The sequence below is a fragment of the Brachycentrus maculatus genome, unplaced genomic scaffold (assembly GCF_059751285.1).
Source record: "Brachycentrus maculatus isolate JH-2025_06_01 unplaced genomic scaffold, ASM5975128v1 h1tg000243l, whole genome shotgun sequence".
NCBI classification, from domain to species: domain Eukaryota; kingdom Metazoa; phylum Arthropoda; class Insecta; order Trichoptera; family Brachycentridae; genus Brachycentrus; species Brachycentrus maculatus.
In genome coordinates, this window is record NW_028280994.1 from 285,794 (window position 1) to 312,013 (window position 26,220).

At 42.8% G+C, this 26,220-nt stretch overlaps 1 protein-coding gene across 4 annotated transcripts in view; it reads right to left on the reverse strand.

Annotated features, from left to right (window-relative positions):
- Window positions 1–463: 463 nt before the first annotated feature.
- The window catches only part of LOC148306368 (PAX3- and PAX7-binding protein 1), a 32,522-nt gene continuing 6,765 nt past the window's right edge, over window positions 464–26,220 (reverse strand). Inside the window, exons 3-17 of one of the 4 annotated variants that reach the window (XM_088265193.1) lie at window positions 22,486–22,701; window positions 21,168–21,357; window positions 20,795–20,865; window positions 19,003–19,114; window positions 16,885–17,026; window positions 16,054–16,243; window positions 15,002–15,128; window positions 13,102–13,278; window positions 10,713–10,888; window positions 9,978–10,042; window positions 8,259–8,386; window positions 5,863–6,052; window positions 3,594–3,778; window positions 2,794–2,929; window positions 464–2,308 (exon numbers count right to left, since the gene is read on the reverse strand). In XM_088265193.1, coding sequence (XP_088121319.1) covers window positions 2,248–2,308; window positions 2,794–2,929; window positions 3,594–3,778; window positions 5,863–6,052; window positions 8,259–8,386; window positions 9,978–10,042; window positions 10,713–10,888; window positions 13,102–13,278; window positions 15,002–15,128; window positions 16,054–16,243; window positions 16,885–17,026; window positions 19,003–19,114; window positions 20,795–20,865; window positions 21,168–21,357; window positions 22,486–22,701 — 2,166 coding nt within the window. In that variant the 3' untranslated portion in view covers window positions 464–2,247. Of the gene's footprint in view, window positions 2,309–2,793; window positions 2,930–3,593; window positions 3,779–5,862; window positions 6,053–8,258; window positions 8,387–9,977; window positions 10,043–10,712; window positions 10,889–13,101; window positions 13,279–15,001; window positions 15,129–16,053; window positions 16,244–16,884; window positions 17,042–19,002; window positions 19,115–20,794; window positions 20,866–21,167; window positions 21,358–22,485; window positions 22,702–26,220 lie in introns of all 4 variants that reach the window. The other 3 variants (XM_088265192.1, XM_088265194.1, XM_088265196.1) reach the window with 3 other exon arrangements.

The window sequence follows — 26,220 nt, forward strand, 5'->3', positions numbered from 1 at the left end:
TAAAACCCTTATCCGCACCCCAATGGTGCATAGGGCACTGCTTCATATGAACACAGTGTTATCTTGATCGTTTACACACGAAGGAAAGGTGATCAGCCCTCCGCTTCAGGTACCAGTCCAGGGTAATATTGAATAAATATTACAGTGAAAAAATCACTTATATTTATTTGACCCCCCTGGGAATCGAACCCGGGACCTCCAGAACGGTAGCCGAGCGTGCTGACCGTTACACTACAGAGGCGGACAAAAATATAATACTAAATAAATTTTAACTTTATAATACTTTTCCTAATAAACCAAACTTAAGTGTCATGTTTGTCCACCTCTGTAGCGCAGCGGCTACCGCGCCGGAGGTCCCGGGTTCGATTCCCAGGGGGGTCAAAATAAATATGGCCAATTTTCACTCTCATATTTATTTAATATCACCCTGGATTGGTACAAGAAGCGCATCGCTGATCACCTCGCCTTCATGCAATCAACGATCAAGATAACACTGCGTCGCTGCGATGCAGTGCCCTATGCACCATTGGGTGCAGATAAGGGTTAGAAGAAGAAGAATAATACTTTCATGTAGTACATGATTATAGTACGGAGGAATACTAAAATTGTGAGCCCGTATCTATTATATATTATATGGATATTCTCATTTGAAAAGTGGAGTTGTAGTACATACATATCACCGGGAGGGGAAGGTTAATAATAAAAAAAACAGATTTTTTTCCTGCTTTAAAAGAATATAACATATTACAATATGTACAATATTTTTGTTGGACGTCATTTTTATCTTAAATAATTTAACACGGCCGCGTTACGGGTCTGATTCCCTGAGGGTCTAATTACCTTGCGCGGCTGGAGCCGCAAACGCTCCCGCTCGCGAATTGATTTCAAGGAGAGGCCTGTGCACAATGCATACTGACCCATGTCGGCATCCTTGAATCAAGACAAGTCTAGATGCATGACTTTGAGTGTCAGTCTGGAGTTTAGACACTCTAGGGGTCGTCTAGATTCAAGACTGAGTGTCAGTCTGGAGTCTAGGGGTCGTCTAGATTCAAGACTGAGTGTCAGTCTGGAGTCTAGGGGTCGTCTAGATTCAAGACTGAGTGTCAGTCTGGAGTCTAGGGGTCGTCTAGATTCAAGACTGTGAGTGTCGGTCTGGAGCCTAGACTTTAGGGCTCGTCTAGATTCAAGACTGTGAGTAACGGTCTGGAGTCTAGACTTTAAGGCTTGTCTAGAATCAAGACTTTTAGTGTCAATCTGGAGTTAAGGTTTTAGGGCTTGTCTTGATTCAAGACTTTGAGTGTCAGTCTGGAGTTAAGGTTTTAGGGCTTGTCTAGAATCAAGACTTTTAGTGTCAGTCTGGAGTTTAGGTTTTAAGGCTTGTCTAGATTCAAGACTGTGAGTGTCGGTCTGGAGTCTAAGCTTCAGGGCTCGTCTAGATTCAAGACTGTAAGTGTCGGTCTGGAGTTTTAGAATCTAAGGCTTGTCTAGATTTTTTAGACAGAGTGTTTGAGACGGCGGGCTGCACTGTCACTCTCACTGCACCCATGGTCGCCAGGTTGCAATTACGAAAATAGCTTTCGCCCATCACACTCGGAGTATGCAACTACGAATAATCTAAGAATACTCTTTTCTTTACATATTTAACCCTTTGAATAATGTTTTCATAGAAACAACATTTTGAGTGTGTCCAAATACTTGTTCACAAATCTGGATTATCTCCAATCAGGGATTATTTTTGACATCTCAACAAAGATGAAGAAGAATATGAAAGTCTGGGCGTTTTACAGGTGATCAAAGTGTGATTAGTAAAGCGATCACTTAAACCAGCCTATGACGGTCGTAAGCCCCGTAAATGCCCAGACTTCCATATCCTTCTTCGTCTATGTTGAGATGTTAAAAAAGAATATATTGACATTTTTGACAACCAATCAACATAGATGAAGAAGTAGAATGGTGAATGTTGCACGTATGTAAAGTGATCACTTAAACCAGCCTATGACGGTCGTAAGCCCTGCAAGACTAAGACTTCCATATTCTTCTTCGTCTATGTTGAGATGTTAAAAAATATTATTTCATAGGATTAAGAATGGCGAATTTGACGGTGCGGAGGTCCCAAACTTTGGCGACCGCTGGTCTAGTGTCTGGACATCAGTCGGTCTGGCATCTAGACTCGGAGACTTGAGAGTCGGTCGGTCTGGAGTCTAGACCTTGCGAGTCGGTCTGCAGTCTAGACTGGGGCAGCAAGCATTATGTGGGCGAGGTGTTCTGAAGGATCGCGATAGTGGATCTGATCTGTTCCACGGCTTTCCTGCAAAAACAAAAAATAAATAGCACAGAACTAAAATACAACATTTTGAGTGTGTCCAAATACTTGTTCACAAATCTGAATTATATCCAATTATTTCATTTTTCATTCGAACCCTTATCCGCACCCCAATGGTGCATAGGGCACTGCATCATATAAACGCAGTGTTATCTTGATCATTGACATGAAGGGAAGGTGATCGGCCCTCCGCCTCAGGTACCAGTCCAGGGTGATATTGAATAAGTATTAGAGTGGAAAAAATCCTTTATATTTATTTGACCCCCCCTGGGAATCGAATCCGGAACCTCCAGTACGGTAGCCGAGCGTACTGACCATTACACTTACGGAGGCGGACGAAATTATAGGAGTTATTTTTCATATTTGTGATTTGTGAACAGGTATTTGGACACACTCAAAATGTTGTAAATAAATGAACTGGGTCTGGGCGCGGAGTGCGCTACACCACAGGGGGTACAAGGCGTGCTCACAGATGGAGGGGGTTGTCGGTGAGGCCGGCGAGCACCTCGCGGCAGCAGGCGAGGAAGTGGCGCAGCGGGGGCACCTCGCGGTCCCACGCGCGCGGCAGGGAGCTGCCAATGGCCCAGCACAGCTCGGCCGCGTACACTGCAATCGAAATAATAATTTCATTTATTGATTCGGCAGTCACTTTGTGGTAAAATCTATCCATTTTTAATTAATGTTTTACTTAGTAAATAGCACTATTTCTTAAAATCTACTGTGACACGTGTTTCCATGCATTCCGCATCATTTTCAAACACCGTATGATGCGGAATGCATCGAATGCGGAATGCATCAAATGCGGAATCAATGCGGAATGCATCGAATGTGGAATGCATCGAATGTGGAATGCATCGACTGCGGAATGCATCGAATGCGGAATCAATGCGGAATGCATCGAATGTGGAATGCATCGAATGTGGAATGCATCGACTGCGGAATGCATCAAATGCGGAATCAATGCGGAATGCATCGAATGCGGAATGCATCGAATGTGGAATGCATCAAAACACGTGTCACAGTAGATTTTAATAAATAGTGCTATTTACTGAGTAAAACATTAATTAAAAATGGATAGATTTTACCACAAAATGACTGCCGAATCAATTAATGAAATCAAAAAATCTGTTTTAAAAATTCATAAATTCATAAATTAAAATGGAGTTCTACAAATTAAACGTCAAATCAATAAATATGACATATTTGGTAACTGTTATTCCTCTCCGTCTATGTAGAGATGTGATGTACACCGTAGGGCGGCGCTACTCACCGGGGGGGCAGCAGCGCAGGCCCGCGAGCAGGTAGCGCTGCAGCAGGGCGGCGAGCGCGAGCGGCGTGAGCGCCGAGTCAGCCAGCGCGCCCTGCAGCGCGGCCAGGGAGCCCAGCAGCCGCGCGCCGCGCGCCGTCTGCCGCCGCAGGAACAGGCACCCGGCCCCCTTGCCCGCCTCCGCCGCGCTGCAAACCACATACTCGATAACCATCAACATAACACTGGGTTTACATGATGCAGTGACCTGTGCACCATTGGGGCGCGGATAAGGGCTAGAGAGAGAGAGAGAGAGAGATGTGTAGTAAATGAATTAGGTAGTGATATTTTTGGTAACTATATTAAATATCCACCTCCGTAGTGTAATGGTCAGCACGCTCGGCTACCATACTGGAGGTCCTGGGTTCGAATCCCAGGGGGGGGGGTCAAATAAATATTAGTGATTTTTTCACTGTAATATTTATTCAATATCACCCTGGACTGGTGCCTGAAGCGGAGGGCTGATCACCTTTCCTTCGTGTGTTAATGATCAAGATAACACTGCGTTTATATGCAGTGCCCTATGCACCATTGGGTGCGGATAAGGGTTTGAATGAAAAATGAAAAATATTTAATAAATAAATCATATATTTTGTATATTAAGAGCAAAATAAGTACTTGGGAGTGTACGCGACTGAAAATGGCAGCCTTCAAAAGGAACTGGGAGTGCGATCAGGACTCGCAGGGTCCGCATTTAACAGTATGAAGGCTGTCTGGAGATCGGATTTATACTCGGTGAAGACCAAATGCCACCTATACAATGCCTGCATCGCTTCTGTTCTCTTATACGGCTGTGAAACATGCCACCTTACAAGGGCCCAGAGCAGCCGTGTACTAAGCTTTGAGAATAGGTGTCTGTGGAGAATTCTGGGCGTGCGGTGGTCTGACTTTGTGAGGAATGAAGAGATAAGGCGTAGGACGCAGCAAATCTTGGTCACAACTGTCGTCAAGAAAAGGCGATTCAGTCGGTTTGGCCATGCACTCCGCATGCCTCCCGAGAGCCGCCATCAAGCTCGCCTCCTTTACAAGGCATCAGGTTCCCGACCACTGCTGACAATTTGTCGGCAGTTCTCGTCAGAACTTCGGGACGCGGATCTGACTTGGAAGGATGCGAGGGAGCTGGGGGCCGACAGAATAGTCTGGAGACAGTTTGTGGACTCTATATGCTCCACATAGGGAGCGGATATCGCTCACTCCTTTCAAGAACGTCATAAATCAAAAAACTTGATTTTTCAGGAGAACGTTTTTAAAGTTTAAAAATATAATACAATGTATTAAAAATAAATATCAAGCCACTTATTGAACTTTTTACTGTGCCACAGATCTTTTTAGGTAAAACCTGAAGGTTTTTTCTCAATTTGAAAAATATTTAGTTTACTTAAAAAAAATAATTAAACAATACCTTTTCTTCAAAATGCAAAAACAACACTTTCTGCCCTGTAGCGGGTAAATATGAAGTTCATAATATGCCACTTTTGCTGGGATATAGTACATTTTCTGGGCATTCCGAAAACATGCACAACTGAAAATTGACAATTTTTTATTCATGACTTTCTTGAAAGGAGTGAGCGATATGGTCTAGTAATAATAATACAGGAGTGGTCGGCTGTCCAAACTTAAAACACTGTAAGGGGCATTTTTTTGTAGTAGTTTTTTTTTGCATTTTCAAACTAAGTAGAATCTTCACTTCACTTCAAACCCCTTATCCGCACCCCAATGGTGCATAGGGCACTGTATCATATAAACGCAGTGTTATCTTGATCGTTAACTCATGAAGGATAAAGATATCTGTATCATCCCTGATAAAAAAAAAGAAAGAAAAAACAGTTTATTATTCAAGATTTTTATTAGAACTACAAACGTATTTTTATACGTAGATTATAATAATAATAATAATAATAATAAAACCCTTATCCGCACCCCAATGGTGCATAGGGCACTGCTTAATAAAAACGCAGTGTTATCTCAATCATTTACACATGAAGGAAAGGTGATCAGCCCTCCGCTTCAGGTACCAGTCCAGGGTAATATTGAATATTAGAGTGAAAAAATCACTTACATATATTTATTAGACCCCCCCCTGGGAATCGAACCCAGAACGGTAGTCGAGCGTGCTGACCATTACACTACGGAGGCGGACAAACAGTAGAATCTACTTAGTCCAAAAATGCATACTACAAAAAAATGTCTCATACTGTGTTTAGAGTTTGTGGACAGCCGCGGCGTGCGTTACCTTTTGGGCAGCGGGATGAAGACGTCGTGTTGCAGGGCCAGGTGTGCCCGGCGCAGCGCGGCCTGCGCCAGTGCGGCCAGCTGGCGGCAGGAGGGCCCCGCGCCCGGCAGCGCCGCCGCGCGCCGCAGCAGCGCGGCCAGCCGGCGCGACTGCGCCCCCGACACTGGGTCCCACGTGCCCTCCACCAGCTCTGCAACAACGACCAGACCGTCAGAGGGACATGCATACAGCACCACTTACATAACAAACTAACATTTAAGGCGTATACATTAAAAAACAAATTAAAAAGTAGGCAAGACTCTTGTTAAATGTGTAGAAGAATCCTGCTTCGGAAGACTCCTTCGGACACATGGAACAGATCAATATCCAATGTGATATTGTTCAACATAGCGGTAGCTCTTCCTACAGGCATAACCATCGGCAGGTTGGTCCTGTGTATAGGAATGTCACCGGGAGGGGAGGGTTAAACAGACACGGTGACATCGCGCGTCCCTGTTCGATAGGGTTTTGTGTCCAGTATCGAACTGGGCGTAAGAAGAAAATCTCTTATGGTAGAGAAAGTCCAAAAGAAGTTTCTGAGGTATCTCTTCATGAGAGAGTACGGCTATTATCCTCGGCTCTACCCGACCCAGTTTCTCTAGGGTATGCTCGGCTACAGCAGTTTAGAGACTAGAAGGAATGTGTATTTGATGAGGCATTTCTATCCATTGTTGCGCGGTATGATGGATAATCCTGAAACTATCCGGAGCGTCGGTCTGTATGTTCCCGATAGTTAGCTAAGGACAGCGTGGGCATAGATAGTTTCCCATTCCTATATACAGGACCAACCTGCCGATGGTTATGCCTGTAGGAAGATGTGCTGAACAACACCTGTTCCATGTGCCTGAGGGGGTATTCCCACAAGGGATTCTTCTACATCTTTAACAAGTCTTCTTGCTTATATTTGAAATTTGTTGTATATGTATACGCTTTAAATTTTAGTTTGTAATGTATATGTTAACCGGATCCACGCGGCTCGCATAACCGTATGTGTTTTCATAAAACATGCCCCATACGCGGCTGACATAACCGTTTGCGTTTTTACATTGCTCCAAGTTTCGAACCTCAGTTCAACTTGGAGGGATTTTTCATGGTGTGGAACTTTGGATAAAATAATACGTCAATCCTCGGCCTTATGACATCTGTTGAAATATCTGACTAATAATTTGTAACATCACAAGGATAAATAAAAGAACAGATCCCTGATTTTTCTTGCGGTCGGTAATTAGTTAGCGCCATAATCATGCCCTATATCTGTCTCACTCTCGACGCTACGCATCGCCAGTGGGTAAGAGTGACACACGATGCGTGCTTTGATTTATTTATGTTACGATCTTATTTGTTTATATTACGACATATTTCGAGAATAATGTGACACAAGTGTATTATAGAGTACCAAAAAGGCACAATGAATCCCATTGAATGTTTTGTTTAGGAAAATAAATGGTTTCTTAACTAAATACATGATAAAAGTAATCATTTTAAAAACGGTGAAATACCGCCGCGTACGGGCGTCTCTCAGGAACAAAGTTGACGCGGTTAAAAGGTTAATTATAAATAGATCGAGTATATAATCTGGTTGAATAATAATATTAAACCCTAGTGCATGTTTGACCTCGGCTCTTGACGCATGTTTGTGCTGCAACCCTTAGTGCATGATGGTCTTCAGGTCGACCAAAAATGGCATGTGTCTAACATTTTGTGTAGTTTTAAGTGTGTAAAGAGTCCTATGGTGGTGAAGGGTGGTATTGTTTGCACGCTGTAGTAGTGATTGTCCTGACGAAGAGACGGGTAAGTCTCCAAACCGGTAGACATAAAAATCTCGGTAAGTGGTTATATACTAATTTTACTAACATTTTTGTAAAAAAAAAATAATATAATAAAACCTTTATCTGCACCCGAATGGTGCATAGGGTACTGTGTCATATAAACGCAGTGTTATCTTGATCGTTTTTACACATGAAGGAAAGGTGATCAGCCCTCCGCTTCAGGTACCAGTCCATGGTAATATTGAATAAATATTACAGTGAAAAAATCACTTATATTTATTTTACCCCCCTCGGGAATCGAACCCGGGACCTCCAGAACGGTAGCCGAGCGTGCTGACCATTACACTACGGAGGCGGACAAAAAAAATAAATAATAAAAGATAAGAAACAGCTCCTACCCCGTCTTTAACCTTCAACGTCCCAAGGACACAACTCTAAAATTTAAATTCATCTTAGCACTCAAAGTCATCAGACATATAAAATCAAGCATATAAATTGCCCAGCCGATGACAGGTCACAGGCCTTGTAAATACCGTTGCTTCATCCGCGTGGGTAGCCCATAACAGTTGAGATTGGTTTGGTACTGACCTGTCAGCTTGGGCAGGATGACCTTGATGACGATGTTGGGGATGAGGCCGATGTCGGGGTCCGCAGCCAGGCTGGTCTCCGACTCGGGGCTGTCGGCGCCCTCCGAGAGCCCGTACAGCATCAGGCCCCTGGCGGGGGACACACAACAACCGTGAATAGTGCATACATCCTAACTAGAAAATACTATTAATGAATGGGGAAATTGAAGAACAGGTTCATATTACTATATACATATCTCCTTCCTGGCTACATCCTAACTTATCTTCTTTGAAGACTGCTGGGGTCAGCTCTCCTCGTCCTCAGACTGTAGGTCCTTCTGTCATGGACAACGTCACCTAGGCTATGCCTTGGAATCATGTTATCTCTCTGCAGCATCCGTGAATTCCTTGGCCTTCCTCTAGATGCCTTTCTATGGCGATTGCCTGGTTCACAATATGATCAGGTTCTCTGCGCCCTATGTGCCCATACCACCTCCGATTGCCTTTCCCCTACCTTACTATTGATGCCTGTTACAGCCAGGCTTCCACGAATGCGTGAAGTCCAAAAGAAGTTTCTGAGGTATCTCTACATGAGAGAGTACGGCTATTATCCTCGGCTCTACCCGACCCAGTTCCTCCAGGGTATGCTCGGCTACAGCAGTCTACAGACTAGAAGGAATGTGTATTTGATGAGGCATTTCTATCCATTGTTGCGCGGTATGATGGATAATCCTGAAATTATCTGGAACATTGGTCTGTATGTTACCTAAGACAGCGTCGGCATAGATTGTTTCACATTCCTATATACAGGACCAACCTGCCCATGGTTATGCCTGTAGGAAGAGCTACCGCTATGTTGAACAATATCTCATTGGATATGGATCTGTTCCATGTGTCTGAAGGAGTTTTCCGAAGCGAGATTCTTCTACACCTCTAGCAATAGTTCTTGCATTTTTTCGATTTTTGTATGTATTTAATGTATAAGATTTAAATTTTTTAGTTTGTAATGCTTATGTTAATTTAACCGGATCCACGCGGCTCGCATAACCGTATGTGTTTTTACAAGACATGCCCCATACGCGGCTGACATAAGCGTTTGTGTTTTCACTTTGCTCTAAGTTTCGAACATCAGTTCAACTTGGAGGGATTTTGTTCATGGTGTGGAACTTTGGATAAAATAATACGTCAATCCTCGGCCTTATGACATCTGTTGAAATATCTGACTAATAATTTGTAACATCACAAGGATAAATAAAACAACAGATCCCTGATTTTTCTTGCGGTCGGTAATTAGTCCGCGCCATAATCATGCCCTATATCTGTCTCACTCTCGACGCTACGCATCGCCAGTGGGTAAGAGTGACACACGATGCGTGCTTTGATTCATTTATGTTACGATCTAATTTGTTTATATTACGATATATTTCAAGAATAATGTGACACACGTGTATTATAGAGTACCAAAAAGGCACAATGAATCCCATTGAACGTTTTTGTTTAGGAAAATAAATCGTTTCATAACTAAATACATGATAAAAGTAATAATTTAAAAAACGGCGAAATACAGCCGCGCACGAGCGTCTCTTAGGAACAAAGTTAACGCGTTTAAAAGGTTAAAGAAATAAATTAAACTCTTTATCTTGTCTCCAAGGGACACTCCAGCTGAGCACCTGAGCATTCGCGTTTCAGCAGTTTCTAGCTGCCTAGAGTAGGCGTTGTACATTGTCAGAAGTGTGCTTACCTGTACCACTGCATTTTCTCCCAGTCCAGGGCGTCTTCATCCGCTATAGGGTTCCACAGCAGTAGCTGTAATGTTAAAACACAATACTTTATTCTAGTCACTGAAGTTTAGTGTCTAAAAGTGAGGAGAACTTCCTAAACACCCTATCACAGGCCGGAATCCAACCGCCCGCCCAAGTATCCGCCACTCATGCTGACCCTCATTCAAGAATTGTGCTTATAAACACTAAATGACGATACTTAATTTATGGTCCAAAAAAAATTCCATCACTCAAAAATAATTGAAATAATAATTTGAATTGTGAGGTTGTCAATAATGGGTAGAATTGGTGAATGTTACACGTGTGTAAAGTGATCACTTAAACCAGCCTATGACACTCTTCCCAATTTTTCTTCATCTATGTTGAGTTCTTCTTCATCTATGTCCGCCTCCGTAGTGTAATGGTCAGCACGCTCGGCTATCGTTCTGGAGGTCCCGGGTTCGATTCCCAAGGGGGGTAAAATAAATATAAGTGATTTTTTCACTGTAATATTTATTCAATATTACCCTGGACTGGTACCTGAAGCCGAGGGCTGATCACCTTTCCTTTATGTGTAAACGATTAAGATAACACTGCGTTAATATGACACAGTGGCCTATGCACCATTGGGGTGCGGATAAGGGTTTTATTATTTTATTATATTATTATGTTGAGATGTCAAAAAAATAATCTAGATATGTGTGACTCGGGGGTACCTTGAGGCGCAGGAAGGGCCCGGCCAGCTTGGGCAGGCAGAGGCCGGCGTAGGCCTCCACGTACGCGGGGCGGTCGCGGCGCCGCCACTCCTCCATGCGCCCCAGCACGGCCGCCAGCGAGGCAAACTCCTCCAGCGTGTCCGAGAACAGGGCCCCGCAGTCCTCCATGATTTGCTCTGCCGAGGAGAAGATAGTCCGTAAGGAAAGTTGCAAGTTTGCGAGAATAGATGGTGCAAAGCTGAGATGGAAGTTGGCCAAAGAGGGATGAAAGCAGACTGCAGAAATGTGATCCCTTAGACCAAGGGCGGCCAAGCCGGGTGTGTACTTGCGGCCCGCGGAACAAATCACACATTTTTTCCTTTAGTGTGTAGGCGTCTAGCTACACTGCCAAGTTGGCACCGCTGAAAAATACGAATTCGCCACGGAGATTCCCGAACGAAATCAACAAAAGCGGCCAACCGAAGAGAAGAGGCCGAGATTCGCCTGCACCGCTTGGTCCTAACGGACGTGTTTATCTAGCTTCACATTTTTACATCTATATTTCTTTATTTCATTAGATTAAATATTAATAATAATTATCAGCAGTAATTGTAGTGTACAAGCTTATATAAATAAACCGCCAATACTTGTCCGCCTCCGTAGTGTAATGGTCAGCACGCTCAGCTACCGTTCTGGAGGTCCCGGGTTCGATTCCCAGGGGGGTCAAATAAATATTAGCGATTTTTTCACTGTAATATTTATTCAATATTACCCTGGACTGGTACCTTAAGCGGAGGGCTGATCACCTTTCCTTCATATATATAAAAACTAAAACTAACTAAACATCACGCCGCTTCGCCGCAGGGGTAGGCAGAGAGAATCGAACGCCACACCACTCTGTCCTTGCAAACATTCTTTGCCTCTTCTATATTCACGCATCTCCTCATACATACCCGACGATTATTACGACTCCTGACCCGGCCGCTTTTTGACATACCTGATTGTGCCAAGTTTTCCTCGGTCGTCCTCTGCTTCTTTTTCCAACTACATTCGCCTCATAAATTTGTTTAACCATTCTTTCTTCACTCATACGCTCCACATGTCCAAACCATCTCAACACACCGATCAAGATAACACAACGATCATGATAACACTTCGTTTATATGACGCAGTGCCCTATGCACCATTGGGGTGCGGAAAAGGGTTTTAATTTAATTAATCAATAGTAATTGTAGCGTACGAGCTTATATCAATAAACGATCTGTAAGTAAGAATTCTTTAAATATCCTTTTCTGGCTTCCCGTTTCAATAACGCACACACTCACAAGGTCACCAAAAGTGTCAAAAAGGTCACAAAACCACCAAAAGAACGTTCCGCCGTGCGTAGTTCGTATCATATCCCATATATGGGAGTATTTCACTATCCTGGCAATTTCAAGACCCACAATGGCGTCAAGTAGTAAAGACGTTGGACTGAAGAAGAGAAGAGTAACAGAAGAACTGACAAGTTTTTAATACGGATGGACTATAAACTATTTTTTCGTGGAATTTAAAACAAAGCCAACATGCCTGATATGTAATGATTCTATTATTTTTTGACATCTCATCAAAGATGAAGAATATGGAAGTCTGGGCATTTACGGGGCTTACGACCGTCATAGGCTGGTTTAAGTGATCACTTTACACACGTGTAACATTCACCAATCCTACCCATTATTGACAACCACACTACTCAAATTCTTGGAAGTTCTATATAAGTTCCAGACTTCCATATTCTTCATCTTTGATGAGATGTCAAAAAATAATATGAAAATAACCCCTGTAATTGGAGATAATCCAGATTTTGTGAACAAGTATTTGGACACACTCAAAATGTTGCAATGATTCTGTTCATTATTTTCAATTTTCTTACATTCAACGGCAAAGTATGGGATAGAAACTATGGAAAGCTCGTGTAACGGATAGCAGGAGAGGTCAATATTGATGAAAAGGAGCCGCTGCCTGTACCTGCATCTCCAGAAGCGTGCACACTCTTTGAAAGAAAACTTTCTACAACGCACATTCAATAACCGGTGCTGAAAAAAATACTATTAGCAAAGCCGAAAATATACTATTGACTTACGAAAATAAAACAGTCAAAAAACAAAAGTATTTTTTAAAATTCTATTCAGGTTTGTATTTTTTTTAAATAAATACATTTGCATCTGAAACATGTATTCTGCTTAGAATTTTAGCCTACGGATGGTTATGCAGATTGGGAGGACGGTATCTTTACCCGGTCGTATCTACTCGCGTATTGACCTCTGAATCCCGCATTCGTTGTTTTCCCGCATTCACAGTTTATTTTAATAGGTCCATTTAAAAACGATAGATGGAGGTTTCGCTGCATTCAGATGGGCTGGGAGGTCACCTTGCGTGGCGCGGTAGGCGATGAGCTCCGACTGCGGCAGCTCGTCGTCGCTGGAGTCCCCGTCGCGGTGCGCGGCCCCGGGGGCCTCCTGCTCGCGCGCGCGCCGCCGCCGCAGCCGCCGCCCCTCGCGCTCCGCGATCCGGCGGCTGCGCTCCTCGTCGCGGACCGCGCCGACGCCTGAAACAATTTTGCCAAAACTTCCACATCTCAAATCTTCACACATACTAGCTTATTGGCCTTGTAGACTGCTGGGGTCAGCTCTCCTCATCCTCAGGTTATACCGCTCACTCCTTTCAAGAACGTCATAAATCAAAAAACTTGATTTTTCAGGAGAACGTTTTTGAAGTTTAAAAATATAATACAATGTATTAAAAATAAATATCAAGCCACTTATTGAACTTTTTACTGTGCAACAGATCTCTTTAGGTTAAACCTGAAGGTTTTTTCTCCATTTAAAAAATATTTAGTTTATTTAAAAAAATAATTAAACAATACATTTTCTTCAAAATGCAAAAACAACACTTTCTGCCCTGTAGCGGGTAAATATTAAGTTAAAAATATGCCGCTTTTGCTGGGATATAGTACATTTTCTGGGCATTCTGAAAACATGCACAACTGAAAATTGATGATTTTTGATTTATGACATTCTTGAAAGGAGTGAGCGATATATCAAAAAATGTAAATTTTCAGTTGTGCACGCTATCGGAATGCCCAGTAAATGTACTATATCCCAGCAAAAGCGGCATATTATTAATATGTATTTACCCGCTACAGGGCAGAAAGTGTTGTTTTTGCATTTTTAAGAAAAGGTATCGTTTAATTATTTTTTTTAAATATACTAAATATTTTTCAAATGGAGAAAAAACCTTCAGGTTTTACCTAAAAAGATCTGTTGCTCAGTAAAAAGTTCAAGAAGTGGCTTGATATTTATTTTTAATACATTTTATTATATTTTTAAACTTTAAAAACGTTCTTCTGAAAAATCATGTTTTTTGATATATGACGTTGTTGAAAGGAGTGAGCGATATGTCCTTCTGTCATGGACAACGTCACCTAGGTGCCTTCGAATCATGTCATCTCTCTGCAGAACCTATGATGTTTTTTGGTCTTCCTGTAGGCCTCAAATGCACCCTTCAAAGAAGTTGAAGAACATTTTGAGTGTGTCCAAATACTTGTTCACAAAATCTGGATTATCTCCAATTACAGGAGTTACTTTCATATTATTTTTTGACATCTCGTCAAAGATGAAGAAGAATATGGAGGTCTGGGCATGTACGGGGCTGACGACCGCCATAGGCTGGTTTAATTGATCACTTTACACACGTGCAACATTCACGAGTTTCTGCTCAGTAAAAAGCTTCTTTTCATCTCACCAATAGGTATCGTTAGTGAATTTCTAGTGATTCAAGAACAAGGTTTCAAAATTGGTTCATATTGTATATGGAATTTCCAAGAATTTGAGTAGTGTGGTTGTCAATAATGGGTAGAATCGGTGAATGTTACACGCGTGTAAAGTGATCACTTAAACCAGCTTGTGACGGTCGTCAGCCCCGTAAATGCCCAGATTTCCATATTCTTCTTCATCTTTGATGAGGTGTCAAAAAAAAAATGAAAATAACTCCTGTAATTGGAGATAATCCAGATTTTGTGAACAAGTATTTGGACACACTCAAAATGTTGTACATAAAAATTCTCATCATTCATCATTCACTGTGTTTAATACCACATTAAAAATCGCAACTTAAAAAATTTAATTGAATTATTGATGAATGGGGAGTTGTTTTCCATCCCTAGAAAACATATTTGGGAAGTGTGTTTTATAGGGGTGCAGGGCGAGCTAGTCCTCGCGGGAATGACTAGGAGTGTATTGGAGTCGAGTAGGGGTGCGGGGTGAGCGTACCCTGGGCGGGCTGCATGACCTCCTGCGCCTGGTCGCGCACGTCGGCGCGCCGCCGCTCCGTGAGGAAGGCCGCCTTGCGCCGGTGCAGCGTCATGGCGCGCGCCTCCAGCGCGCAGATGGCCGGCATCTGCAACACGACGAGCCTCGCTGGTAACCAACAGAGGGTGGAATCCGGTCTGTTGCGTCCAGAGACAAACAGACCGGATTAGACCGGAATAATGATTTTAACAAATCAAGGATGGGTATTTATTACGCCTGCAAACCGCTGCCAAAGGGATTTGATAATTATGTACATATAGTTTAGACCTTAACAAAAAGATTGGTATATAAAATATTCAGATAAAAACTTATTTTCCGCCATTGAAATGAGACCAGCAAAGCAGCTGCCAAATGACTGTAATCCGGACCGGATTATAATAGCATCCGGACCGGATAATTATGTCATCTGGACCGGATTGTATTGATATCCGAACCGGGTAATAATGGCATCCGGAACGGATAATTATGTCATCCGGACCGGATTATAATGGTATCCGGACCGGATTATAATGACATCCGAACCGGATTATAATGGCATCCGGATGGGATAATTATGGCATCCGGACCGGATTATAATATCCGAACCGGAGTAAAATGGTATCCAGACCAGATTATAATGGCATCCGGACTGGATTATAATGGCATCCGGACCGGATAATTATGACATCCGGACCGGATTACAATGATATCCGAACCGGAATATAATTGTATCCAGACCGGATTATAATGATATCCGGACTGGATTACAATGGTATCCAGACCGGATTACAACGGTATCCGGACCAGATTATAATAGTATCTGTACCGGATTATAATGCTGTCCGAACCGGATAAGATATGAACATGACCGGATAAGATATTAACATGACCGGATTGAAAAATCATTGGTCGGGATCCGAGTCGGACCTGACAGGGAACCAGATAGTTTTAATGGTATTCGGGCCAGATAAGATGTAAAAATGATTGGGACCAGATTGGAGCATTATCGGTCGGTATCAGAGCGCACGGGTTACCTTCTCGTCGAGGCACTCCACGAGGTCGGCCAGGTAGGCGCGCAGGCGCTGGTAGAACTCATAGCGCGAGGCGAGCTGCGGCGCGCGCGCGGCGCAGGCGTCCCGCCGCTCCTGCAGCGCGCGCAGCTCCTCCTGCATGGCGGCCTGCTCGCGCCCACGGCTCGCCTGCCGCTCCCGCAGCGCCGACAGCCTGACACACACACACGACAACGCTCGTCAGCTGGCCTTCATTCATGGGTGTGGTGTGTTGGGAACTGTTTATATGTTTCATGGGTGTGTTGTATTGGGAACTGTTTATATATTTTAAGTGGTACAAATTGTGAAGTGCTTATCTTTTTTATGGGTGTGTTGTATTGGGTGTTATAAGTGTTAATATGTTTCATAAGATGTTGTATTGGGAACTGTTTATATGTTTCATAAGATGTTGTATTGGGAACTGTCTGTATGTTGTATTGGGAAGTGTTTATATATTTCATAAGATGTTATATTGGGAACTGTTTATATGTTTAATAAGATGTTATATCGGGAACTGTTTATATGTTTCATAAGATGTTGTATTGGGAACTGTTTATATGTTTCATGGGTGTGATTTTTTCACTGTAATATTTATTCAATATTACCCTGGACTGGTACCTGAAGTGGAGGGCTGATCACCCTTCCTTCATGTGTAAACGATCAAGATAACACTGCGTTTATATGACACAGTGCCCTATGCACCATTAGGGTGCGGATAAGGGTTTTATTATTATTATTATGCAGTGAAGGGTTAATACGTTTCACGGGTATGTTGTATGTATTGGGAACTGTTCGGCTGTGTGACGGGGGCCCTACCTCTCCCGCAGCGTCTCGGCCAGCTGGCGCGGCGGGGGCCCGGGCTCCCCGGGAGGCGCGAGCGGCCGCAGGTGCTCCCTCGTCAGCGCGGCCTCGCTCACGGCCGCCGGGGGCGCCGCAAACGGGTTCAGCTCCCCCAAGTCTGCAATGCGCAAGCCTGAATATCACGTGACTGCAGTACCGACACCAGCACACACTACACGCACCACGCGGCCATCTAAGAGGCCGTCTCAACAGTGTTTTTTTGTGCGGAACACTCTCCTTATTTACAACATTTTTTAGTGTGTCCAAATACTTGTTCACAAATCTGGATTATCTCCAATTATAGGAGTTATTTATCATATTTATTGTCTAAAATAATGAACGTGCAGTGCACAACCGAGTCCTGGTTCCAACTCTAATGTATGGAAGTGAAACATGGAGTTGGCAAAAGAAGGATGAAAGTAGACTGAATGCAGTCGAAACGCCATCTCTCAGAAGAATGTGCGACAAAACGATGTATGATAGATGTGCGAATAGTGAAATAAGGAAGGAATGCAAAGCTGAGACAAGCATTATCGATAAAATTAAGAAAGGTGTGTTGGGATGGTTTGGACATTGTGGAGCGAATGAGTGAGGAAAGAACGGTAAAACGGATTTATGGGGCGAATGTTAGTGGGAAAAGAAGCAGAGGAAGACCGAGAAAAACATGGCACGATCAGGTATGCCAAATACTTGAAAGTGGTCAGGTTAGGAGTCGTAACAAACGGCGGGTATGTATGAGGAGATGCATGAACGTGGAAGAGGCTAAGAATGTTTGCAAGGACAGAGTGGTGTGGCGCTCTATTCTCTCTGCCTACCCCTGCGGAGAAGCGGCGTGATGGTTAGTTAGTTAGTTAGTTGATAATGAACGTATGGTGACAATAAGTGTCACCTGTCGGGGAAACAGTGAATCATGTCCATACGTTCATTATTGTAAACCAAATACAGATCTAAATATTTTTTTGTACTGGGCTCAAGTAACACATCAAAGTTCGAGTAGCCCCATTCTACGGTAACTAAGAAAATTACATATACTAAAAATGATACATAAAGGTTTCACTGTATATGTATAAATAATAAAATTTATTGTAACTGCAGACAGTTGGTAGAATTCCATATTGAATTGTTGGGTAATATACCCAAAATAAAACAAGGTTTGTTGGATTGAATTCTACATTTATTTATGTATATGTTAACCGGATCCACGCGGCTCGCATAACCGTATGTGTTTTAACAAAACATGCCCCACACGCGGCTGACATAACCGTATGTGTTTTTACTTTGCTCCAAGTTTCCAACCTCAGTTCAACTTAGAGGGATTTTGTTCATGGTGTGGAACTTTGGATAAAATAATACGTCAATCCTTGGCCTTATGACATCTGTTGAAATATCTGACTAATAATTTGTAACATCACAAGGATAAATAAAAGAACAGATCCCTGATTTTTCTTGCGGTCGGTAATTAGTCCGCGCCATAATCATGCCCTATATCTGTCTCACTCTCGACGCTACGCATCGCCAGTGGGTAAGAGTGACACACGATGCGTGCTTTGATTTATTTATGTTACGATCTAATTTGTTTATATTACGATATATTTCAAGAATAATGTGACACACGTGTATTATAGAGTACCAAAAAGGCACAATGAATCCCATTGAACGTTTTTGTTTAGGAAAATAAATCGTTTCTTAACTAAATACATGATAAAAGTAATCATTTAAAAAACGGCGAAATACCGCCGCGCACGGGCGTCTCTTAGGAACAAAGTTAACGCGGTTAAAAGGTTAATACATGACGCGTTTCCTCTTCTTAGGACATTATCAAACACTCTTAGTCGGTGTTTGATAATGTCCTAAGAAGAGGAAACGCGTCACATATTAAAATATACATAAATAAATGTAGAATTCAATCCAATAAACCGTGTATTATTTTGGATATGTTACCTTATCATATTATTTTTTCAGTGTCGACATATTAGGAGTTAATTTTTTACATTATTTTGGACATCTCAACATAGATGAAGAAGAATATGGAAGTCTGGGCATTTACATGGCTATGTTGATGTCAAAAAAAAATGTTTAAAAGACGCGTTGTACCTTTGGAAAGGAAAGCGCTAACGGTGCCCCGCGAGCACATACCTGCAATCTGGTGTGTGGGCGGTATGACGTACGCGTTGCCGTAATACGTCTCGTGTTGGGCGGCCATTATCTGCGGAAGAGAATCAAAATTAGCTAGCGGTCGAAGAATACCCAACGACAAGCTGAATGGTGAGCATTCTTCTTCTTCTCTGTCTGATTCCTCATTACTGAGGGTTGTGACCCTTGTGGGAGCAATGCCTCTTCTCCGATTATCCCTCGACTGCGCTGCACGGAGTGCATGTCAGAACAGAAGAGTGTGGAGTTCCATCCTTTCCGCCTACCCCTGCGGGTCAAACGGCATGATGGTGGTAGCAGTAGTAGTAGTATGTATTTACAACATTTTGAGTGTGTCCGAATACTTGTTCACAAATCTGGATTATTTATTTATTGAACGGCTGAAGCCTTTAAGATAATACATATAATACATATATACAGTATGTCCGCCTCCGTAGTGTAATGGTCAGCAAGCACGGCTACCGTTCTGGAGGTCGCGGGTTCGATTCCCAGGGGGGGGTCAAATAAATATAAGTGATTTTTTCACTCTAATATTTATTCAATATTACCCTGGACTGGTACCTGAAGCAAAGGGCTGATCACCTTTCCTTCGCGTGTTGACGATAAAGATAACACTATGTTTATATAATGCAGTGCCCTATGCACCATTGGGGTGCGGATAAGGGTTTGAAGTATCTAATATAAAAATTCAAAATACACTAATGAATACACTAATAGAGAAACAAAAAGTCTTAAACATAAAATCATAATAAAATAACCAATAGTAAGCACTGGTCAATACACGTCTCCTTCACACACTATCAGCGAGCAGCGAGAGAGAGTGAAACACAACGTTTACATTTATCCATTATAACATGGAGGAGAAATGCTGAGAAAGTACACACTTCAAGGTGGATAACAATATATTAAATAAATCTATACTTTCAAAAGCATCGGCTAACATGTGAAGCCACGGAATGGGAGAGAACGTGGCATACTTTGCATTATGTACAAATACTGGGAATTCAGATTTTTGCCTAGTACCTCTTTGGTGCACGCTAAGCTTTATTTGGTTTAGGAGATCAGGGCTGGTAAGGATTTTATATAACAGGACCAAATCAGTAATTACCCTTCTATCACTAACATTTATCAATTTAAGCCGCTAATTATAATCAAACTCAACAATGGGTATATTTAGTTTAAAATTAATTAATTATCTCCAACTAGTTTTTTTTATATATATATTTTTTGACATCTCAACATCGATGAAGAAGAATATGGAAGTCTGGCCATTCTTTGTCTCTGTTGGGATGTAAAAGAAATAATCTGAGTCATGTTGATATATCGTTCACTCCTTCCAAGAACGTCATAAATCAAAAAACTTGATTTTTCAGGAGAACGTTTTTAAAGTTTAAAAATATAATACAATGTATTAAAATTAAATATCAAGCCACTTATTGAACTTTTTACTGTGCAACAGATCTTTTTAGGTAAAACCTGAAGGTCTTTTCTGCATTTGAAAAATATTTAGTATATTTAAAAAAAATAATTAAACAATACCTTTTCTTCAAAATGCAAAATCAACACTTTCTGCCCTATAGCGGGTAAATATTGAGTTAGAAATATGCCGCCTTTGCTGGGATATAGTACATTTTCTGGGCATTCGGAAAACATGCACAACTGAAAATCGGCAATTTTTTATTTATGACGTTGTTGAAAGGGGTGAGCGATATCATCCGTAGGGTGTCTGACTCACCTGGCTGTGCGTGACGGCTTTACGGATCTGTTGCGCCTCCCACTCCTCCCCTCCACTGTCCACGTCGGAACCTGACAACAAAACAAAATTATAAAGAAAAAAATCATTTTCTTCTTTCTCATATTTTTTTTCTGCGTTTATTTGAGTGGTATGGCAGTCGATGTTCTCTACCTGCTCCTGTGGAAAAGCTGCGTGATGGTTAATTGGTTTGACTCCTAACCTGACCGGTGACAAGTATTTGACATACCCGATCACGCCAAGTTTCTCTCGGTCTTCCTCTGCTCTACATTCGCCGACAGCTGGGAATCGACATCGCAGGAGGATAATCCCTCTTCACCAGGCTTATACCAAGAAGAATGGAGGTTATGGTTACCGTTCTCGGTGACGGCCAGCTCGATGGCCTCCCGCTGGGAGTGTTGGGGCGCAGCGCCGCGCACGTGCAGGCGCTCCTCCTCCTCGTCCGAGCCGTCGCCCGCGCCGTCCTCGCGCACCAGCCGCCCCGTCGCCTCCGCGCCGCCGCCCTCCGCGCCCCCGCACGGCAGGAACTCCGCGCCCTCGCGCGCCTGCCGACAGGACCCATGGGGCGTGAGTGGGAGGCGTACAGAACATCGAGGTGTCAGTCGGAGGGTCATAAGGCAACAAGGTTAGTGGAGGGAGCACAGAATCAAGAACAAGGTGTCAGTAGGAGGAGTGCAGAACTAGCAGGGTGTCAGTGGGAGGAAAACAGAACCAACACGGTGAGAATGGGAGGAGTGCAGAACATCGAGGTGTCAGTCGGAGGGTCATAGGACAACAAGGTTAGTGGAGGGAGCACAGAATTAAGAACAAGGTGTCAGTAGGAGGAGTGCAGAACTAGCAGGGTGTCAGTGGGAGGAGTGCAGAACCAACACGGTGAGAGTGGGAGGAGTGCAGAACATCGAGATGTCAGTCGGAGGGTCATAGAGCAACAAGGTTAGTGGAGGGAGCACAGAATTAAGAACAAGGTGTCAGTAGGAGGAGTGCAGAACTAGCAGGGTGTCAGTGGGAGGAGTGCAGAACCAACACGGTGAGAGTGGGAGGAGTGCAGAACATCGAGATGTCAGTCGGAGGGTCATAGAGCAACAAGGTTAGTGGAGGGAGCGCAGAACAACAAAGTGTCAGTGGGAGGAGTGCAGAACATCGAGGTGTTAGTTGGAGGGTCATAGGACAAGAAGGTGTAAGTGGGGTGAGAACCAGAGCCAACAGGGTGTCAGTAGGATGAGAACCAGAGCCAACAGGGTGTTAGTGGAGGGATCACAGAGCCAACAAGGTGTCAGTAGGATGGTCACAGAACAAGGTGTCAGTAGGGAGAGAACCAGAGCCAACACCTTTTGACACCCTTGTCAGTGGGAAGAGCACATGTAACAAAGGTCCAGAGACAGCAAAGTAACAGCGGGAGGAGCACAGGGCGAACAGGGTGTTAGTTGGGGAGCACAGAGCCAACAAGGTGTAAGTGGGAGGGTCACGGAACAACAAGGTGTCAGTAGGGTGAGAACCAGAGCCAGCAGAATGTTAGTGGAGGAATCACAGAGCCAACAAGGTGTCAGTAGGGTGAGAACTAGAGCCAACAGGGTTTCAGTAAAAGAAGCACAGGGGATAGGATGCCAGAAGACCTAGATCAATATAAGGACCAGAGTAAGGTATGGAGGGGGGTGGGAGGAAGGTGTGCGTACCTGCTGGCGCCTCTTCCTGGCGGCGTGGATGAGCGCCGCGTCCGGGATGGCACCGCTGTCGAGCAGCGCGCGCACGGCGCGGCCCGAGGGCGGCGGCGCGCGGAAGCGCGGGCGCGCCCCCGCCGGCCCGGCCGGCTCCCCCTCCTCCCCGTCCGAGGCGCTCAGGTCGCCGGAGCGCGAGGCCGCCAGCGCGGCGCGCCCCCGCAGCACGCGGCCCTGCAACCGGACAGGCGGCTGAGCTGGGAACCCAACCCTCACATCGCGCGATAATCGCTCTCATTTCACACTTTGTAGTCATACAGGAGAAAGTGACCAAGTGCATTGTTTTACAAAAACATTATCATTGACTATTTGATATCTTACTAGCTTAACCTTTTAACCGCGTTAACTTTGTTCCTGAGAGACGCCCGTGCGCGGCTGTATTTCGCATTTTTAAAATGATTACTATTATCATGTATTTAGTAAAGAAACTATTTATTTCCCTAAACAAAAACGTTCAATAGGATTCATTGTGCCTTTTTGGTACTCTATAATACACGTGTGTCACATTATTCTTGAAATATATCGTAATATAAACAAATAAGATCGTAACATAAATAAATCAAAGCACGCATCGTGTGTCACTCTTACCCACTGGCGATGCGTAGCGTCGAGAGTGAGACAGATATAGGGCATGATTATGGCGCGGACTAATTATCGACCTCGAGAAAAATCAGGGATCTGTTCTTTTATTTATCCTTGTGATGTTACAAATTATTAGTCAGATATTTCAACAGATGTCATAAGGCCGAGGATTGACGTATTATTTTATCCAAAGTTCCACACCATGAAAACATCCATCCAAGTTGAACTGAGGTTTGAAACTTGGAGCAATGTAAAAACACAAACGGTTATGTCAGCCGCGTATGGGGCATGTTTTGTTAAAACACATACGGTCATGCGAGCCGCGTGGATCCGGTTAATATTGCCCTGAAAACATCCCAAAGGATTTTAAACTTGTAAGTATAATATATTGACTTGGTAAAAATGACTAACTGCATTGATGTTTATTTTGTTGCCAAGCAAAAGTGACTTGAATGGTCCTCCTGAACATTTTACGTTTTGGTAGTTGGTCACTTTCTCCTGTACGACTACGATTTATTCACACCATTTTGTAAAGTATATTTTGTTCAATTTCATCAATTGATTCGACAGTCACTTTGCGGTAATATCTACATATTTTTAATTCAAGTTTTACTCGGTGAATACCATCATTTCCCAAAATCTATTGTGACACGTGTTTAATAATAATAATAATATTATTTTTTGACATCTCACCAAAGATGAAGAAGAATATGGAAGTCTGGGCATTTACGGGGCTTACGACCGTCATAGGCTGGTTTAAGTGATCACTTTACACACGTGTAACATTCACCAATTCTACCCATTATTGACAACCACACTACTCAAATTCTTGGAAGTTCTATATATATATGAACCAATTTAGAAACCTTGTTCATGAATCACTAGAACTTCACTAGAGACATCTATTGGTGAGATGTAAAGAAGCTTTTTATTAAGCAGAAACTCTTATATTAGTATGTGAGATCCGAATCCTGGATTATTATTACACGTGTGTAAAGTGATCACTTAAACCAGCCTATGACGGTCGTAAGCCCCGTAAATGCCCAGACTTCCATATTCTTCTTCATCTTTGATGAGATGTCAAAAAATAATATGAAAATAACTCCTGTAATTGGAGATAATCCAGATTTTGTGAACAAGTATTTGGACACACTCAAAATGTTATAATAATAATAAATTTGGATAACTTATATAGCGCCATTTTTGTAAAAAAAATACCTCAAGGGCGCTTCACGGTGAATGAATTGGGGAAAATATTATGGTGGAAATGATTTAGCAAACAAATGTGTTTTTAGTCTTTTTCTAAAGATCATCTCACTCTCACTATTTCTAACCATTGGCATTCCACGCCGTCGGTCCTGCAACAGCAAAGGCACGCTCGCCAAATTTAGTGCGTTGGTTGCGAGCTGGTAAGGTAACTTTGCCCATTGCGGATGTTGTAGCCGATGGAAGCGCGAGACGTCTATCGACCAATTCATCTGGAATACACAGCTCCTTAAGATACTCTGGAGCCATATTGTGTATTGATCTATACACGAGTAGGCGGAGTTTATACTCAACCCTTTCGGGAAAGCGTAACCAGTGGAGTTTGTGAAGTAGTGGGGTGATGTGATGTGATGTTTAGATGCGTTGATGTTTAGATGTGATGTGATGTTTAGATGCGTTGATGTTTAGATGTGATGTGATGTTTAGATGCGTTGATGTTTAGATGTGATGTGATGTTTAGATGCGTTGATGTTTAGATGTGATGTGATGTTTAGATGCGTTGATGTTTAGATGTGATGTGATGTTTAGATGCGTTGATGTTTAGATGTGATGTGATGTTTAGCTGCGTTGATGTTTAGATGTGATGTGATGTTTAGATGCGTTGATGTTTAGATGTGATGTGATGTTTAGATGCGTTGATGTTTAGATGTGATGTGATGTTTAGATGCGTTCCGCATCATTTTCAAACACCGTGATGCGTGTTCAAAAATGAAAAATGATTCGGAATGCATGGGAACACCTGTCACATTAGATTTTAAGAAATAGTGGTACTTACCAAGTAATACCATAATTGAATTGTCCGCCTCTGTAATGTTATATACTGGAGGTCCCAGGTTCGATTCCCAGGTGGGGGTCAAATAAATATAAGTGATTTTTCACTCTAATATTTATTCAATATCACCCTGGACTGGTACTTGAAGTGGAGGGCTGATCACCTTTCCTTCGTGTGTTAATGATCAAGATAACACTGCGTTTATATGATGCAGTGCCCTATGCACCATCGGGTGCAGATGAGGGTTAGAAGAAGAAGAAGTGATTTTGTAAATTCATAATAATAAATATAATGATAAAAATATCTCTTTATTCCAGGTTGACCAAATGGTAGGTGCAATACTTAGTCAGCCATATATGTTTTACAACATTTTTTTTAATACAGTAAAATAAAAAATTATAAAAAAAATAAGAATAAAAATAATGAAAGGAAACGGTGAAAGAAAAAAAAAGAAAATTTGGAGAGATGTAGGTCCAGTCCCCATCTGCGCTCCACAAGCCGCTTAAAATTAAAAGCTAACCTTGTGATACGGTAATATAAAATACTAAATAATGTAATGCAATGGTCAGCACGCCCGGCAAACATTCCGGAGGTCCCGGGTTCGATTCCCGGGGGGGGGGTCAAATAAATAAAAGTGATTTTTTCACTCTAATATTTATTCACTATCACCCTGGACTGGTACCTGAAGCGGAGGGCTGATCACCTTTCCTTCGTGTGTTCATGATCAAGATAACACTGCTTCTATACGATGCAGTGCCCTATGCACCATTGGGGCGCGGATAAGGGCTAGAAGGAGAAGAAGAATATAAAATTGTCCACCTCCGTAGTGTAACAGTCGGCACGCTCGGCTACCGTACTAGAGGTCCCGGGTTCGATTCCCAGGGCAGGGGCAAATAAATATAAGCGATTTTATCACTTTTTTTTAAGACTAAGTGACTTGGGTAGGTCTTTAAACAGACAGAGGACCTTTGAAGGCGTCAAGTTGGCAACGCTGACATAGCAGAGGCTATAAGAGCCCTAACACACTTGCAATCGCTGTCTTTTAATTTGTGCTGACTCGTGGAGACCTTGGG